Source organism: Uloborus diversus, chromosome 2 (assembly GCF_026930045.1).
Source record: "Uloborus diversus isolate 005 chromosome 2, Udiv.v.3.1, whole genome shotgun sequence".
NCBI lineage: Eukaryota > Metazoa > Arthropoda > Arachnida > Araneae > Uloboridae > Uloborus > Uloborus diversus.
In genome coordinates, this window is record NC_072732.1 from 138164860 (window position 1) to 138181316 (window position 16457).

Consider the following 16457-nt stretch of genomic DNA (forward strand, 5'->3'; position numbering starts at 1 on the left):
GAACCTTAATTAATGGATTTACTTTTTGTGCATTGTTGGTGCATTTCTGCTAAAGTTGCTTACTCTCCTTGTATTTCCATGTATGAAAAATCTCCCTTGTGTCAATTTAAATTTCTTTTACACAAATGGTACAGTTCCCATTATTGTGTTAGACAATGCGATGAGCTGGTCTTAAAACTTTTAATTACTTTTTTCAGGTATTTGTTTGAAAGTTTTTTTTTCCAATGAAACTTCTGCTGTGCAGAAAAGAGTTGTAGAAGTTCATAATATATTTACACAAAGCTTGCTACTAAATTTTTGCTTTTAGCCTATAATTTCAGTTATTTCACAAATTTTGAAATGAATAAAAGCTTTTTTTTCCCCCTCTAATCATATTGTGCATCATTACAGCATTTTCAAATTTTATTTCAAAAATGTCACCAAGTGTTGGATGCCTTTCTCTACTGTTTAGTTACATATGCTTGAATCAGGTCCTGCCCTACCAAACATTTGTAAATGACCCAAAAAAGGCCGCCCAAAATTTGATTGATATTAACACTTCTTAATGCTGGTACTTCAAAACCAGAAAAGAAAAAAGCAGTTTACCATTTTGCAGGCAATTATAGTTTAGTTTGGCCTTTAAGCTACATTTTATTTGATTTTTTTCAATGACATCAAAGAAACGAACGTTAATTTTCTTTAATTTTTATGTTGAAGCCTTTGTGAAATATTTTTCATGTGTATTTGGCTCTAGAAAAAAAAAATAATTTCAGTGTCACTGCTTGAAGCAATTGCGTAAGTCTAAGTTTTGAAAATGTAATTATGCTTAAAGCTTAATAATGGTTTTTATTTAGGGTCAAAGTATGCCTGATGGTTTACAAGCCCAAGCCTTATTTCCATGGAAGGCTAAGAAAGAAAATCATTTGAGTTTCAACAAAGGAGATGTTATTACAGTCAAAGAACAGCAAGACATGTGGTGGTATGGGGAGTTTCAAGACAAAGTAAGTGCTGTAAAATTTGTTTCCTGTGTTTTACAAATTGTATATTCAATGTATGCTGATCCTTTTATGAACAATAAAGATTTTGAATTATGGTGACTTCATTTGGGGGACGCATTTCTTTTGAGAGATAATAAATAGATCAACTCTTTATATACAAAAGAACACAAAATATGTAAAACCGTAATCTCTGTGCCCTTTTGTCTCTGAATCGTTGCTCAATTATATTCTTGAAGAGTGTAAAATCTTACTGTGGTAGTTTCTGCAAAGTAACAAATGTTCTGCTCCTAAGGTAATTAGTTCTTAGTTTAACCCTGCTTAACAACAGTATAAACCAGTAAATTGTTTGTAAAAACTTAAAATTCAATTGTAACTTTTTAGAAATCAATTTAATTGTTATTTTCTTATTTATTTCTTCTCACATTAGCTTGGATGGTTCCCAAAATCTTATGTGAAATTGATATCTGGACCTATGAAAATCAATGATAGGTTAGTAATGCTATTGTGATGATTTTATTTTTTAATTTTATGTAGTTTTGCATTAATGCCCTTCCATTTAACTGCAAGTTTTTAACTAATGTCTTTTACATCAATTTTCCCCATTTCAATAAAGTTTTTATGATTTTAAAACTTTTATAATTGTTGCAGATTCATGAAAAATATCTCATTAAGACCTGATGTGTCATTTAAAACTATATTCTAAAATTCAAAGAGATGTTTTTGTTTTATCGCTACACAAAAATCAAAGTAAGGAGCTGCAAAAGTTTCCTTCTGATTATATTATGTTTTCCACTCCTAACTTGTCATAACTTTCTTCTCCAGGATTTTAAAATGGCTACAAAAATATCAATTAGTGTATTAACTCACCCAACTGAATAATAAAATTTAGAAATCAATAAATGTCAATTAAAGTGGCCCTAGGTACACAGGTCCCCTAATACTTTTGAGATAAATATTTTGTGTAAATTTGTTATTGTTTCATTATGTGATTTAATATATCTGTAAATACTTGGATATTGTTTTGATTGTTTTAATGCTAATTTCAAATCTAGATCTCTTAAACTTTTCTTTTTCTTGATAGTCAAGATAATGCCTTTAATAGAAATGAGCTTCAAGAACCACCAGAAGTAATTACTTCTCCACCTGGTTAGTTCCCTTTCGCATTATTTTTCTATTTAATTTCAAATTTGTTTATGACTTCCCTTGAATCATGGAACTCTTTTCATAATTGAGTTAAAATTTTGCATGCTATTCAAAGCTGTTAATCATTTGATTTTGTTTTAATTTGATATTTATAGATCTGAAACTCTTGTGCGATTTTATTGAAACCATTTTTAATTCTTCTTATAAGCGATGCTAGATGTGTAAAGAATAGGGAGGTTTGATCCAATTTTTAAATACATTTTTCTACTTTTTTCTGACCATTGGAAAATTTCCAAATTGACATTGTTTCTTTATGATGTCTGTCAAATTTTTACACTATTATGTTTTCAATTCATAATTTTTCAAGAGTGTCTAAATTGGTGCAAATCTCACCACTCAAGAGAGGTTTGACCCATTATTAGGAAGACTCGACGCACAGGGATTTTAAACATTGAAAAATTATGTTCAAATATTACATGTCTAATTAGATGCAATCACAAGATAATGACAATAACTATATCTAAGGAAGTACCATAAATTGTTAAATGAATTTAATTTGAATCTGTAGAAATTAAGATTGCTAGAAATGTCGGTCAAATTTTATTTTCAAAGCAACTCTTTCTGTGCCTTTACTGATCATTGGATGAGGGAGCTTAATGACATCTGTTTCAGATGCTGCTTCAATACCTTTTTCAGGATAAATAAAACTGAAGCTGCATGCAACAAATCATCTAAGAAAATTTATAGAAAATTCATGTTGATACTTTTATGGAGCAACCAATATAATGTAAGAAAGTTTGGTTGGTAAACATTTTACAAAATGTCTCTGATTTAAAATGATACAACAGTTGTTTGGAAGTCTTTGAAGTAACTTACATCACTAAAGATGAGAACTTATTTTGATTCAAGCAGTCTCTTAGTACATAAGTGTGAGTACACAAATAGTTAAATTTACTTTTCTGTACATTAATAACAAATAATACAGGAGAAATGAACTTGCAAAAAAAAAAAACTTTTTTGTCTGAGAAAAACCTTACATGTGATTCCTCCTTGATTCTTCTTCAAAATGGCTTGAAACAACTTCTGGTTCTACTTGATACTATTTTACCATATGATGCTCATCAGTTAAAAATATAAAAAAGATAAAGTAGGTCAAACCTCCCTGATTTCCCCTACGTGTTTTTCAAAATAATACAATTTTTTAAAAAAAAAACATAATAGAACATCTGATTGATGCTTTCAGAAAAATAGAACTTTCTTGTGCAAATTTGCAAAGAATTAACTAAGTAATTGAATAGTTCAAGAGCCCATGGGTGCCAGACCTACGTCATAGTATAAAGGCCCAAAATTTTTCTGCATGAGGACATCATAGCTGGTAAGAAAAGTTTGCTATTATTTAAGCTAAGTCGTGCAGGCTTTGGCGGGAAACAGGTAGCAAAGGTGCGTCAAATTCCTGCAAAAGGCTAAACATCATAGTCATTCCATGTCACATAACCTGTTGGTCCCCATCCAACCATCTCCGATTTGGAGAATGTTTTATAGAGGCCAACAGACATGCCTTTGAAACTAACCTATGCAAAGTTTCAGCTTCCAAGATACAAATCATTAGGACCTAGGATACCTCAAAAAGAAATAAAAGGGAGGGCTCCAAATGGCCTCCTAAGGTGGAACTGTGCTTAACATGACAATTCATTTCACAAAAGCTGATCTGCCATTTTGGAGTCCTTTTTTCAAATTATCCTAGATCTGCAGGATTTGGATCTTGGAAGCTGAAAACTTGTATAGGTTAGTTTCACAGGCATGTCTACACCTCCATAAATTTTTGTTCAAATCGTAGATGGTTGGGTGGAGACAACAAGGTCACTTGACATGGAAGGACTCGGTTTTTTAACGCACCTTTTGTTATCTATTTCCTACCGAAGCCAGCAACTCAGCCATAGGCGGATTTACGGGGGTGCCAGGGGGTGCGTCGCACCCCCAAAATTTTTGGTTGGGTTTTGAAAAAAAATTAGTTTAGTATATTTCACTCAGAAACTCAGTTGGGGGAAAAAATTCATAGCTGCTATACTAGTAAATTTACTTAAATCCAGTGTATCACCACACGTCCCTAGTGAAAGAAAAACATAACTGTGCTCATATTAAGAATTAAAGTAAATTTATCCATTTGAAGGAAAAAAAAAACCTAATAAATAATTTCATGCAAATAAAGAAACTTCTCAAAGAATTTATTGTTCAGTGCCGTGTTATTGTGTAGAATAATTGCATGTTCTGTAATTGGGTATTTATTCGTATATCAATACAAATTCTTCTATTTTAAAACAATAATGGCTAATAAAGGCCAAAAAAAAATGGCTATTGCAAGAAACTTGATCAATAAAATCTACACCGAAATCAACCGAAAACCAAAAATTTTAAGGTAAAATATCAAAATTTTTTTGAAGGAGGACTACCGGACAATTTACTGCAGTTGTGCATCCAGGGGGGGGGGAGGGGCACAAACTGGTGACCCTACCCACAAAATGCTGAGTAGAAGTTTTTACAAAAATATTCCGTATTATTGAAGAGAAGAAAAGATCTCATTTTGGGAAAACGCAGTTATTTTACGGAAAAAAAAAGAATGTTGGGAAAAAATCTTAATTTCTCTTTCAAAAAGAAATATTGACATATAAATTTTTCAACAGCTTTAGATTATTGGCGGCGAATTGTGTGCCTTCTCGCACAATCTTCTTTCTTTCATATTTCCCCCTCCCTTTTTTTTTTAATTTTTTTCTATTTCGTTTTCATTTTATCTATTGGTCCTCAAAATGTTTCTTCTCCAAATCTTGGGCTTCACTTTCGTAAAATTTCCAAGGAAGATCTTCTAATCACCTAAATACATCGAAAATCGTTTAAAATTTTGTTTTTGGAGCTTCAGTTTTGAAAAACTGCAGTGTCCCTAACGTTACCAAATATGGTCTTACACTCATGTGTTTAAGACTTTAATTTTGGAAAATATTCGAACAAGGGCCTCTGACCCCCCTTTCTCTATTATCATCAAAGAATGTTAATATTTTGGTTTTGAAAACTACTGTTTCGGAACATTTAAGTGGGAGAATCCTTTTTTTTTTAATACCATAGATTATTGCAGAAGAACTTCATTTTTAGGACTTCAATTTCGAAAATTTTCCAGGGGAGAGCTCCAGAACACCCCGTCCGGTAACAGCATCAAAAATTGTCCTCCGTAGTATTTTTGGAACTTCAATTATGAAAAGTTAAAGAGGTAGCGTGGGGGAGGGAGTTACGTATTTCTATCTGCTTTTCAAAAAATCGATTGGAGGCAGTCTATGAGTCTCATTCATAATCCAAACTATAAATGTGGACTATAACCACATTTATAAGACTAAAATTTCTAAAAATAGCCTTGGAGCCACACGTACCTTTCTTGCCTCTAAAATATCACCAAGAACTGTAAAACTGCGTTTTCAAAACTACTATTTCTAATTTTTTCTGGGGCGTAAATCCCATTCCAAACCAGTAGCTAGATTCACCCATTGCTTCTAATATCGACTTTCGTTTAAGACTTTTTCTGCAGTTTGAAATGTTAAGAATTGCCCATCCCCTAATCTTACTAAATATGGTTTACATCGCGTTTTTTAGACTTAAAAGTGTTCCGCCCTAAAATTATTTTCTGATTTCGCACCTGCCTTGTTATTCCGGAAATAGCCCCCCCCCCCCCCCTCCTCAGATCCCTGTTACTGTTGCACCCCCAAATATTTCGGCCTAAATCCGCCTATGAACTCAGCTTAAATAATAGCAATCCGTTCATACCTGCTGTGATATGATTATGCAGAAAAATTTTGGGCTTTTGTACTATGGCGTAGGTCTGGCACTCATGGGCTCTTGTTTTATAATTATTATTTAATATTGCATATTAATGCAAATTAAGCCTTTTCTTCAAGCAACTAATGCATTTTTTATGTTTTCAGTTCCACTTTTAAAACTCGCACTGCTCATATGTTTTCCCCCCTACTTCAAGCATATTAAAATTTAAATAGACATTCTTCTAGACTAAAAATTCAAATAATTTGTTTGAAACTTTGTTGATTATTTATTAACTTATTTTATCCCACAGTCCTATTTAAAGGACAGCTGAATCTTTAAAAAATAACACTCTTCTCAAATTTAAGAAAAATTAAAAAAATTGGGTAAAGCGGGTTAATATCTGTTTCTTCACTTAGTGACTTAGTGTGTTATTATATATTTTCAGAAGGAATACCTGAGTACTACGTAGCAACATATTCCTATCAATCTCAGGAACCTGGTGACTTGTGCTTCCAAGTAGGAGAGACAATCTTAGTTACTAAAAAAGAAGGTGATTGGTGGACAGGAACAATTGAAAATAGAACTGGAATTTTTCCTAGTAATTATGTGAAAAAAAGTGATGAACAGGTTAGTAAGCACACTTTACACGTTTTATTTGTTAACACATTCAGGTCTGAGCTATTTCGACCACATATCTCCCTTCAGACTGGGATTTTTTGGTGCTTTGCATGATTTTTCAAAAAAAAAAAAAAAAACTGGGAAGATGTGTATTTTAGTAATTTTTATTGTGTTACATACTTTAGATGTTTTCTTTTGTAATAAAAGAACTATTTGAATGAAATAAAAATCAATTTTTAGTAAGAAATTGTCAAAAAAAGCATGTTCGAAACTAAAAAAAAGTTCTGCACAGGAAAACATAATTTTTAACCATAAAAGTTTACCCAGACTCAATTAAAAACTTACCTAAATCTTTAACAAATATCTGGAAATAGATTTAATTTGAAAATAAACATTATTTAATAAAATTTGCTTTTATACAGTATATTTCAAAGCACAAACTCGAATTTAAACCCAATTTCTATCACGATTCATGTAATTATTTCTGCCTGGTGTTACCATCTATATTTTTGTTTTTGAAAGTATAATGTTCATAGATGGTATCTAAAAAGGTTAGAAACATATAGAACTCGTACTTTAATAACTAAGAGAGTAAAAATTCGACCCCGGGAGAATCTCGAGCTTAGTTCCCTTCACCAAAAACTACAACCCGAGTGACGCTCGGCATAGACCTCAAAGTATTAAACATATTTTGTTTTTTATCTATGTATTAATGTCTATTCAGTGGTCCAGTTTATTGACGTGTCTGAATTTACCTAAAGACATTGCTTAGTCTTTTGCCTAAGCATTATGCTCTTGTTGGTTTCATGGTTGTTTTATGTGTTTGACGTTTTTATTGTTCTGCAAAAACTATCAAGCAGTAAATTGAGCAATTGCTAATGAAAGGCTAGTACAAATTATTGCCTTGTGAAAAGGACTTTAGTTAAGCATTTTTGCATTGCTGTAGTTCAAAAAATGTTTGGGGGGGGGGGGGGTACACCAAAAGAAAAGATGATTTGAAACCAATTTACATTATTTTTACAGCAAAAAAGAAACAAATAATAAAAATATATATATATATATATATATATATACACACAGCACCGTTTATACGTTTCTCTTTTATACGTTTTTAAATTTGGTCCCTGCAAAGTCTAATGCATATTAACCTATACCTATTATATGTTTTTTCGTTTGTACGCTTTTTTCATACAGTCCCTTCAAAAACGTATAAACGGTGCTTCACTGTGTATATATATATATTGGGGGATGCCCTTTCTTTCACCCCCCCCCCCAACTATGCAGCCCTCACTTGTTTCAAATTGTATTTTTAAACTTGTTGTTACTTTTTCTGCAAAAGCTCAGATAAAAAAAAGAATGACCTTGACCTTTTGCGGCTAATTGTTGGCTGCAAATTTTGAACTTCAGCTCATATTTAACTCACTTTTTGTTTTTAAAACTTTTTTAATGCCAAGATGAGCATTAAGGAAAGTAATAATACTAATGTCGTAGTGTGTATAAACAAAAAGTCTAAACAGTTCTCTCTTTTTTTTCCCTTGTGAACTCCTTAATTAAGGGCAATTTCCGAAATTTAAGTGAGAGTAGCTGCATGCAAGTCTGTAATAAAAAAATTTTATGAGCATGTTAAAGCATGGGAAAATAAATTTCAAATTGTTCACTCTAATTAAATTCAATACTTTTCAAAACGTAACTATTTCACTTTGGTGTTTTACATAAACTTTTGCCACAGGAATTTCTTGATATTACTAACCTATTTCTTTTTCTTTAGGCACCTGTAGTAATAAATGAGACTGAAACTAAAAGTGATTTTTCATTTTCATCCACATCTATAGAGGTAGTAATACTAATCATAACTTTGTTTTCTTATGCTAACTCTTTTGCTTGTCATTCATTATCTTCTTTCACTTGTAGTTTAATAAGTAACTAAATAAAAATGGTGCATTAACATAATATTTTGCTTGAAAATTTATTTCCTTTCTTTTTTCTCAAAATGTTTTATTTTATTACTTATATTATATTTCTCAACCTGTATTCCTTTATCAACCGCTATCAAATCACCCTCATCCCAGCTCTTGCTGTATTAAAATATTCTCTAGTTTTTCATAGATGTTACAATCTGCTAAAAACGTAATGTTACCAAATTGCGACTCCAAGATGATTAAAAGTTATTTTCAAGTTGACTAGCATGTTTTTTAATTATTTAATGCAGAGAAAATTGAAGCTTTTTAAATGTCTCTTCTCGTACAAACAAAAAGAAAAATGTTGGGATGTTTTTGTGTGTGTATGTGAATAATGTGTTTCTGGGGTTTCACATTATTGAACTGAGGTTCATCAGAAATTTGAAAGTTTGTAAAATCAAGTTCAATTACAGTTTTTCAGCTTATCTGTATTATAGCTTTTTAACTTGAATTTCGGAATTTGCATGTTTGCTACTAAAGACTGATAAAATATGAAAATAAGCATTCATAATCAAGGATACAAATGAGCGTACTAGACACTCTCAGTCTTGAAAATGTTTCTAATTCAGATTTCAGTAATGTAAAATATTACACAATTTGCCGCAATATTCATTCTCTGGAATATTCTGTCAAACAATTTAGTGTAGGATGTACTTAGTGTAATCTGTCTAAAGATAGTTTTGAGTTAATAGCTAAGGGAAAATAATGCAGTAATAATTGAAATTGTTTTCAACTCTTATTTGCTCGCTAAAAATATAGATTTTATATTTTATTTGCACCCCAACAATGTTGTACTGAAAGGAAATAAGTTCCCATTTGTAATAATAGTTTGAAAAAAACTTCCATTTCTGCAATGCTGACATTTTTCCACTATGGTATCCACTCAAATATTTTTATGTCTTTATACTTAGCAATTTCTTGGGCTGCATGTAATTTTTTTCGGCCAGTAATGCGATAAATTCATTTTATAAAAAAAAGTCACCAGCATTTTTACAGTTAACTTTGTCATATCCTATTTCAGCTACTATTTTCTTGAAAAATAGATGGCTCAGGATTTTGTGGATTTTCTGTCCACAAATTTCAGTTCATATGTAATGTGTTTGTTTGAGTCTCATCATGATTGCCTTCAGGCTCAAAAGTAGTCTCATCTTTGGCTCGAAGACACCTCTGTCATCACTGTATTTGCTTGCTCTTCTTTATAAGGAATTAAAATAAGCTGTATGTCTTTTTTTTTTTTTTAATCAATTACTAATCGTGACCTTTTGAAAAAGCATTCTCTCAAGCTAATCACCCTGCATTTGGGCAGTACTAGAGTTCTATGCTTAATGGACAAGATTATATTATTAAGAACTGCAAGGTGCTAAAGTTAAGAACTGCACAGCCTTAATGCACCTGGGAAAGGGTATTTTTGCTTATGAATAGTTTGTGATTCGACAAAAAAAGAAAGAAAAGAAAGACTTTCATTTCAGCAGTTTTTTAACCAATCTTAACTGTAAAAGTAAAATACAGGAAATCTGGCGCAAATTGTATTCTTATTTAACATCAGCACCTAATATAATAAAGCAAATTTGAGCATTAAAATACATAAAACTACACCAGTTTGATTTCTTTTTTAAGAGTTCATTTCTGCTCTTTTCTGAAATAAGCTCAAAGTAACAAAATTCAACTTTAAAAATTGGACTTTTTTAAAAAATACACATGCAGTTGCCTGAAATTGTTAAATGTCTGATTTTGAGGAAACAAGTGGTCACCTTATTCCTACTATAAAATTTACCTTTTATTTAGAATGAAAGAAATGTTTTAAGTGATTATTAGAACTATTCATTTTGTAACTCCCATAATTTATTTACATGCTTACAGTATGAGACTTCAATGTATAGTCCAAAACCAAGGGTAAATGCATGCATTTACTAGCATGTTTCACCATGTAGAGCACAAGTTAATGTTTGATATTGTACTGAATATAAGCTAAATTATTTGGATTTGTAAAATATATGCATGCACTTGAAATAATTTTGTATATAAAACATGGTAATGCATGCTCCTGCACTTTGTTTGCTATTGACTATTTTTATTTAAATTTTGTTTCCACTATTTTATCTTGGTCTAAAATAATAGATTTTGTTTCAAAAGTTTTCTGTCACTATGCAATTTTACTTTTTGAGTAAAAATTTGAGAAGCAAATTTTTACTTGCTTAAGTGGTGCTTTAAGTTTTTCTGGCTTCATTTTTAGAGCCATACCGAGTGCTCGGTAACTACTCGGCCAATTTGCCGAGTACTCGGTACTTGGCCAAATTTTGATCAGATACTCGGCCAATACTGAGTACAGTAAAGCCTCATTAAGTCATCACTCAAGAGAACAAAAATTTTAGACCACTTATGCGGAGTGACTACTTATGTGGAGTGGGAAATTAAGGAAGAAAAAAAAAGCCTTACAAATATTCATCAATAGCAGTAGAATTCTGTGAGAAAAACAATAGCTTATGTAATCCATGTTCATAAATTAGTGGAAATATTAAAAAGGGAGAAAAATATTAATGATAGTTATTTTGTTTCATTTTCTCTTACTTATACATTGCTAAATAACAACTTATTTTAATGTAGTTACAGTACATTAATACAATCCTTTCATGTTAACTCATGAAGTTGTTGCTTACAGAAAAGAATGATCTCTTCTAACATACATCAAGCTGTAAATTCTGTGTTTGTCGTTCCTTGAACGGATGTTAAATACTGACTAACTTTCTCCAGGTACAGTAAAACCTGTAAAGTTGACCACCTTTGTAAGTTGACCACCTGTCTATGTTGACCGCTTTTGTCTGGAACGGAATTAGTCCTATCTTATATAATGAAGGAAAACCTCTGTAACTTGACCACCTCTCTATCTTGACCACCTGTCTATCTTGACCACTAATGAACACCAAATTTGGTTTGGAGTATTGTAAAAAAAACCCTTTGTAAGTTGACCACTTGGTTTATTTTTCAAAATTTTATTTAGCAAATTCTTTTTTTTATAGCTTTCCAAGAATATTTTTGATGTCAGACCAGCATTTTACCAACTAAATGAAACAGCAGCATAACTAAACCTCCTTTTGAGTTTGATCATGGGGTTATAAAAGTATATGAGAAAAAAATAAAGCGAAAAATTTGTAATTTTTGATTAGCTATGAATTTTTAGGAACTATTAATATCAAATGAGTAACTTTTCATAAACAATAAGACTTTTTTTTTTAATCAATTTACTGAAATTTTAAATTTGCATGACACATTATATGTCATTTTGGGAAAATAATATCTAAAAATATTTAAATAACATTTTAAATTATTGTTTCAAAGTAATGCTAAACAATGAAAGTGAGTTGAACAGAAAGAATAAGTATCAATTAGTCAAAAAATGAATACATAGTGCAAGAAATGACAAAAAAAAAATCATTACAACCTTTATAAGTTGACCACCTGTCTAAGTTGACCACCAAAGTACTGCACCGCAAGTGGTCAACTTACACAGGTTTCACTGTATTAGATTTTGTATGTCTTGCTGAAAGGAGTATGATTCATACTCTTGGCACTTAGCCGAGTCACAGCAGGAAGTATGCTTTGAATGACCAGAACGGAGGATCGAGATTTCCAGGAAAAATGACTATCAAACAGCCTTTCAACTAAGTCCGACACTATTTCCCAAGATCCGATAAGGAAAAGGAATTTTAGAAAACAATTTTTGAGTGACTAGTTAACCGGGGTAAAATTAAATTTGGTGATCAGTGAAGGAGGATCATTTTACATTACTGTGAATGAGACCTTTTCGGGACCAAAGAAAAACGACCACTTAAACGGAGTGACCACTTAAACGGTCGACTACTTATTGAGGTTTCACTGTAGTTGTAAAAAATTGATTATTGTTCAAAACAGAGTTTACAATTAATAAAAAAGTTAAGCATATGATGTACTGCAATCATTTACAAGTCAAATTTCAATTTTGAGAAAAATGAAGTTTGTTATGCGTCAATGGAGTAAATCTTGATTTTAATGTCTCCAAAGTTAATAAAACTTATTTTAAAAATGGGGCATAAAAGGTAAGTATAAAAAATATTAAATTGTTATATTATTAAATGGATTTTTGCTACAAACAAAAATTATTTATAAGAAATATAAAAATACCTTTGCTTCTTCTTTACTAATAATAAAGCTGAAAGTCTCTCTGTCTGGAGGATGTCTGAATGTTTGTAGGATGTCTGTAGGATGTCTGTGACGCGCATAGCGCCTAGACCGTTTGGCCGATTTTCATGAAATTTGGCACGAAGTTAGTTTGTAGCATAAAGGTGTGCACCTCGAAGCGATTTTTCGAAAATTCGATTTTGTTCTTTTTCTATTCCAATTTTAAGCCCATTTTTCACAGAAATTTAATAAAATGGGAAAGAATCTTTATCTTCTTCTTTACTAATAATAAAGCTGAAAGTCTCTCTGTCCGGAGGATGTCTGGATGTCTGTAGGATGCCTGTGACGCGCATAGCGCCTAAACCGTTCAGCCGATTTTCATGAAATTTGGCACAAAGTTAGTATATAGCATGGGGGTGTGCACCTCAAAGCAATTTTTTGAAAATTCGATGTGATTCTTTTTCTATTCCAATTTTAAGAAAAAAAATATCATAAGATGGACGAGTAAATTACGAAATTATCATAACGTGGAACCGTAACATGGGCACAAGCCAATTGGCGAGATACGAAATTATCGTAACGTGGAACCGTAAGATGGGTACAAGCCAACTGGCGAGATAATTCACCATACATTATTTGTAAATATACAGGCGAACCAAAAGACCTTTTGATTTTTTCTATTACGGGCAAAGCCGTGCGGGTATCACTAGTTAAAAAAGCAAATAAAACAACTTTAAAAGCTCAAATGTGCAGGAACACTGCAGACACGTGTTTTGGCGTTACAAGAAATGCCTTTTTCAGTGCACAAAATGTGAGCTTATGGATTTAAAGACATTCGACAAAAGTTTTTTTTTTTTGATGTCTTTACATTGATTAGCTCACATTTTATGCACTGAAAAACACATTCTTTGTAACGCAGAAACACGTATCTGCAGTGTTTTTGCAGATTTGTGCTCTTAACGTTGTTTTATTTGCTTTTAAAAATTATTCATTTGGCAGATTAGAACTATAATAGATTGATATAATTTGTTTCAACTCCAACTTGATTAATCACACCTTTTAATTATTTGTTTATTTTTAATTTCAAAAATAACTTTTTTGTAAAATTTTTGACACAAGCAAAAATTTTTTGATAATGCGTAATTACATTTCAGCTGGAATTTTGTCTTGGAAACTATTATATGGACATGGAGGTCTGTACTACTATTCCAATGAGTTCAAAATTTATCACGTGCGTTGGTGGTTGTTCTTAAAACATAATTGGTACTCGATAACTCGGTACTCGGCCAAGTAGTGAAAGGCCAAGTACTCGGTACTCGGCCAAAGTGCTACTCGGTACATCTCTATTCACTTTAATATTAGAAAAACATACCTATTACTCAGCTGAGCAAAATATGCTCATATAACAACTGACATTATTAAAATGAACACCTTGACTTAAAAATTCAGTTTTTAAAGATTATTTACTACCTGAGCGTGGTTTAAGAATTTTCATTGGGAAAAAAAAAACATGATTTTGTACCTGAATTGTGCATTCAAACTCTCTGAATTTCCAAAGAGCAATTTGTTTTTTAAAACAGTATTGGACTCTTAAACTTGTTCAACGACAATTCTGGATATTCTTATAACTTGGAGTTATTTATGTCTAAATTGTGTAATATGCTATTATTACTTATATTTTAGGAGAATAATTCTTGAATATTCTCCTCCGAAGATTATCAAAAATATATTTTACATCTCTATGACATTTAAAGTTAATGAATTAAACACTTTGACAAATACACTGCCTGACTTTGATTTTTCAAAATCTACTGCTCAGTTTTAGGATCACATTTTCATCCTGTGTATCACTTTCAGCAGTTCATGATGAAAACATTGTTTTCCCTAAAAAATTATCATACAATGCATGGTTAGAAATAAAAAATTGTAAAACTAGTTACTGTATTAACTTAAATTCTTTTTCTGATTCTGTGTAGGGTGGAAAGTTTAGAAGAGGTGAAATTGTGACTGTCCTAGCTCCATATAAAGCCACAGGTCCAGAGCAGATTTCTTTGGAAAAGGGCCAGTTAATCCAAGTTCGTAAAAAAACCTCGGGTGGCTGGTGGGAAGGAGAAGTTCAGGTATTATTTCATTTTTTATGATTTTATCGATTGTAACATTTTTATACTATTCTAGAAATTTAACATGTATTGTGTAGTGTAAGCTTCCATTTTGCAATTTATGTATGACCTTCTTAATTTAAGTTACTTATGGACCTCTCACCTATTTTTTTGTAGTTCATATTATGCTTATGACTAATATAAAGTAACATACAGGGCATGAGTTATCCTTATGTTCTTCAAACATTTAGTTTGTCACTTAAGTTTGGATCTTCTCATAAAGTAATGCAATTACTCTTTCCCTTAGGAATAATGTAATCAGGAAATACACTGCCAGCTCAGTCATTGTTTGGCACTCTTGGCTTCCTTCAGAGGTTTTTCCACCTCCAGCTCAGTCACTTCCTATTCCGGCCTGATGAGTGCTAATAAGCACAAAACTGCAGTCCTCGGTTGGAATTACTGAGCTGTCAGTGTATTTCATGTATTTCTGCCTTAGCTCTATAGGGCGGTAACTTACTGAAAATGTAATCAGGATTGGATTTTTGACTTCAAAAATTTGTTTTTGATGTGACATGTCCAAAACTAATCAAAAACTCAAATACTGACACTATTGTAAAATTAGAAAATTGCCGTCAAGGTATGGCGGGTGAAAATTCCTTCCACATTTGAACAAAGCAATTGCATGTTTGGTGATATTTTGATAGTTGAAATTTTAACCCTAACTCCAGTGGATTAACCCTAAACTCCAGTAGATAGTGCTCATTGTTGACCTGTTTCTGGTTTCATTCTCCTAAAATGAATCTTACCAGTAAAACAGTTAAGTTACCAAATCCAGTTCAGCCTCGTGAAAATAAAGCATTTCCCTGCATGTCAAACATTACCCAAAAATATTATCAAACTATCATGTTGTGGCGCAAGTTTCATTGTTGGTCACGTCAAGAATGTTACTCGATCAGTGAATTCGCTATTATATATATGAGGATACAGTCAGCATTGACAATTTGTATAAACACATAAGATTTCTTCATGCTAAAAAATTAATTAACTATAATTTACACATCATATCAAGGTAATTAAAAATTAAATTGATAAATTTTATTAAATAAGTTTATAAAATTTTATTTAAATTAATTTATTATGCTGTAAAAACAGTTATGGATATTAAAACTGTTAAATCCAGTTTTCAAAGTACTGCTGTTTAAATTTTTTAATAACTAAAACAATTAGTTTCAAATTACTTTATCAATTCTGATTGCGTTAGGATTTATGAAATGTCTTTTTTCTTTTGAGTAAAAGTAAAACTATGATGGTCAGCACTCGATGATTAATTATAAATTATTTTAATACTTTAGATGAAACTATTTTTTTTCTTTTATAGTTTACTTTTTCTTTAAACTAATATATCTATTTTCTATTCATAAATGGGCTAATATTTGCTTAAAACAACCCAAGTCATTTAAGTTTCTAATTGCTGTTAAAGCTGAATCTGGACAATATCCTGGAAGTTACGTCTTAGTTCAGGATGTCTCAGTAAATGGAAAACCAAGTTGCTCATGGATTTCAGCAAAAATTGAGAGAATTTTCTCCAGTTTTGGATAAATCCTTTCAAAACTTAAAAATAAATCAGGTGTACAAAAAGCTTCAAAACTGGTACAGTTGGCTCTCTGTTTAACGACTTTCAAGGGACCACAAAAAATCACCCTTAA

General features: G+C 31.5%; 1 protein-coding gene across 1 annotated transcript in view; it reads left to right on the forward strand.

The window, feature by feature from the left end:
- LOC129216044 (intersectin-1-like) overlaps positions 1–16457 on the forward strand; it is a 178647-nt gene that overhangs the window by 82639 nt on the left and 79551 nt on the right. Inside the window, exons 20-26 of the mRNA XM_054850189.1 lie at positions 834–980; positions 1405–1466; positions 2059–2123; positions 6367–6548; positions 8308–8373; positions 10358–10390; positions 14629–14772. Coding sequence (XP_054706164.1) covers positions 834–980; positions 1405–1466; positions 2059–2123; positions 6367–6548; positions 8308–8373; positions 10358–10390; positions 14629–14772 — 699 coding nt within the window. The remainder of the gene's footprint in view (positions 1–833; positions 981–1404; positions 1467–2058; positions 2124–6366; positions 6549–8307; positions 8374–10357; positions 10391–14628; positions 14773–16457) is intronic.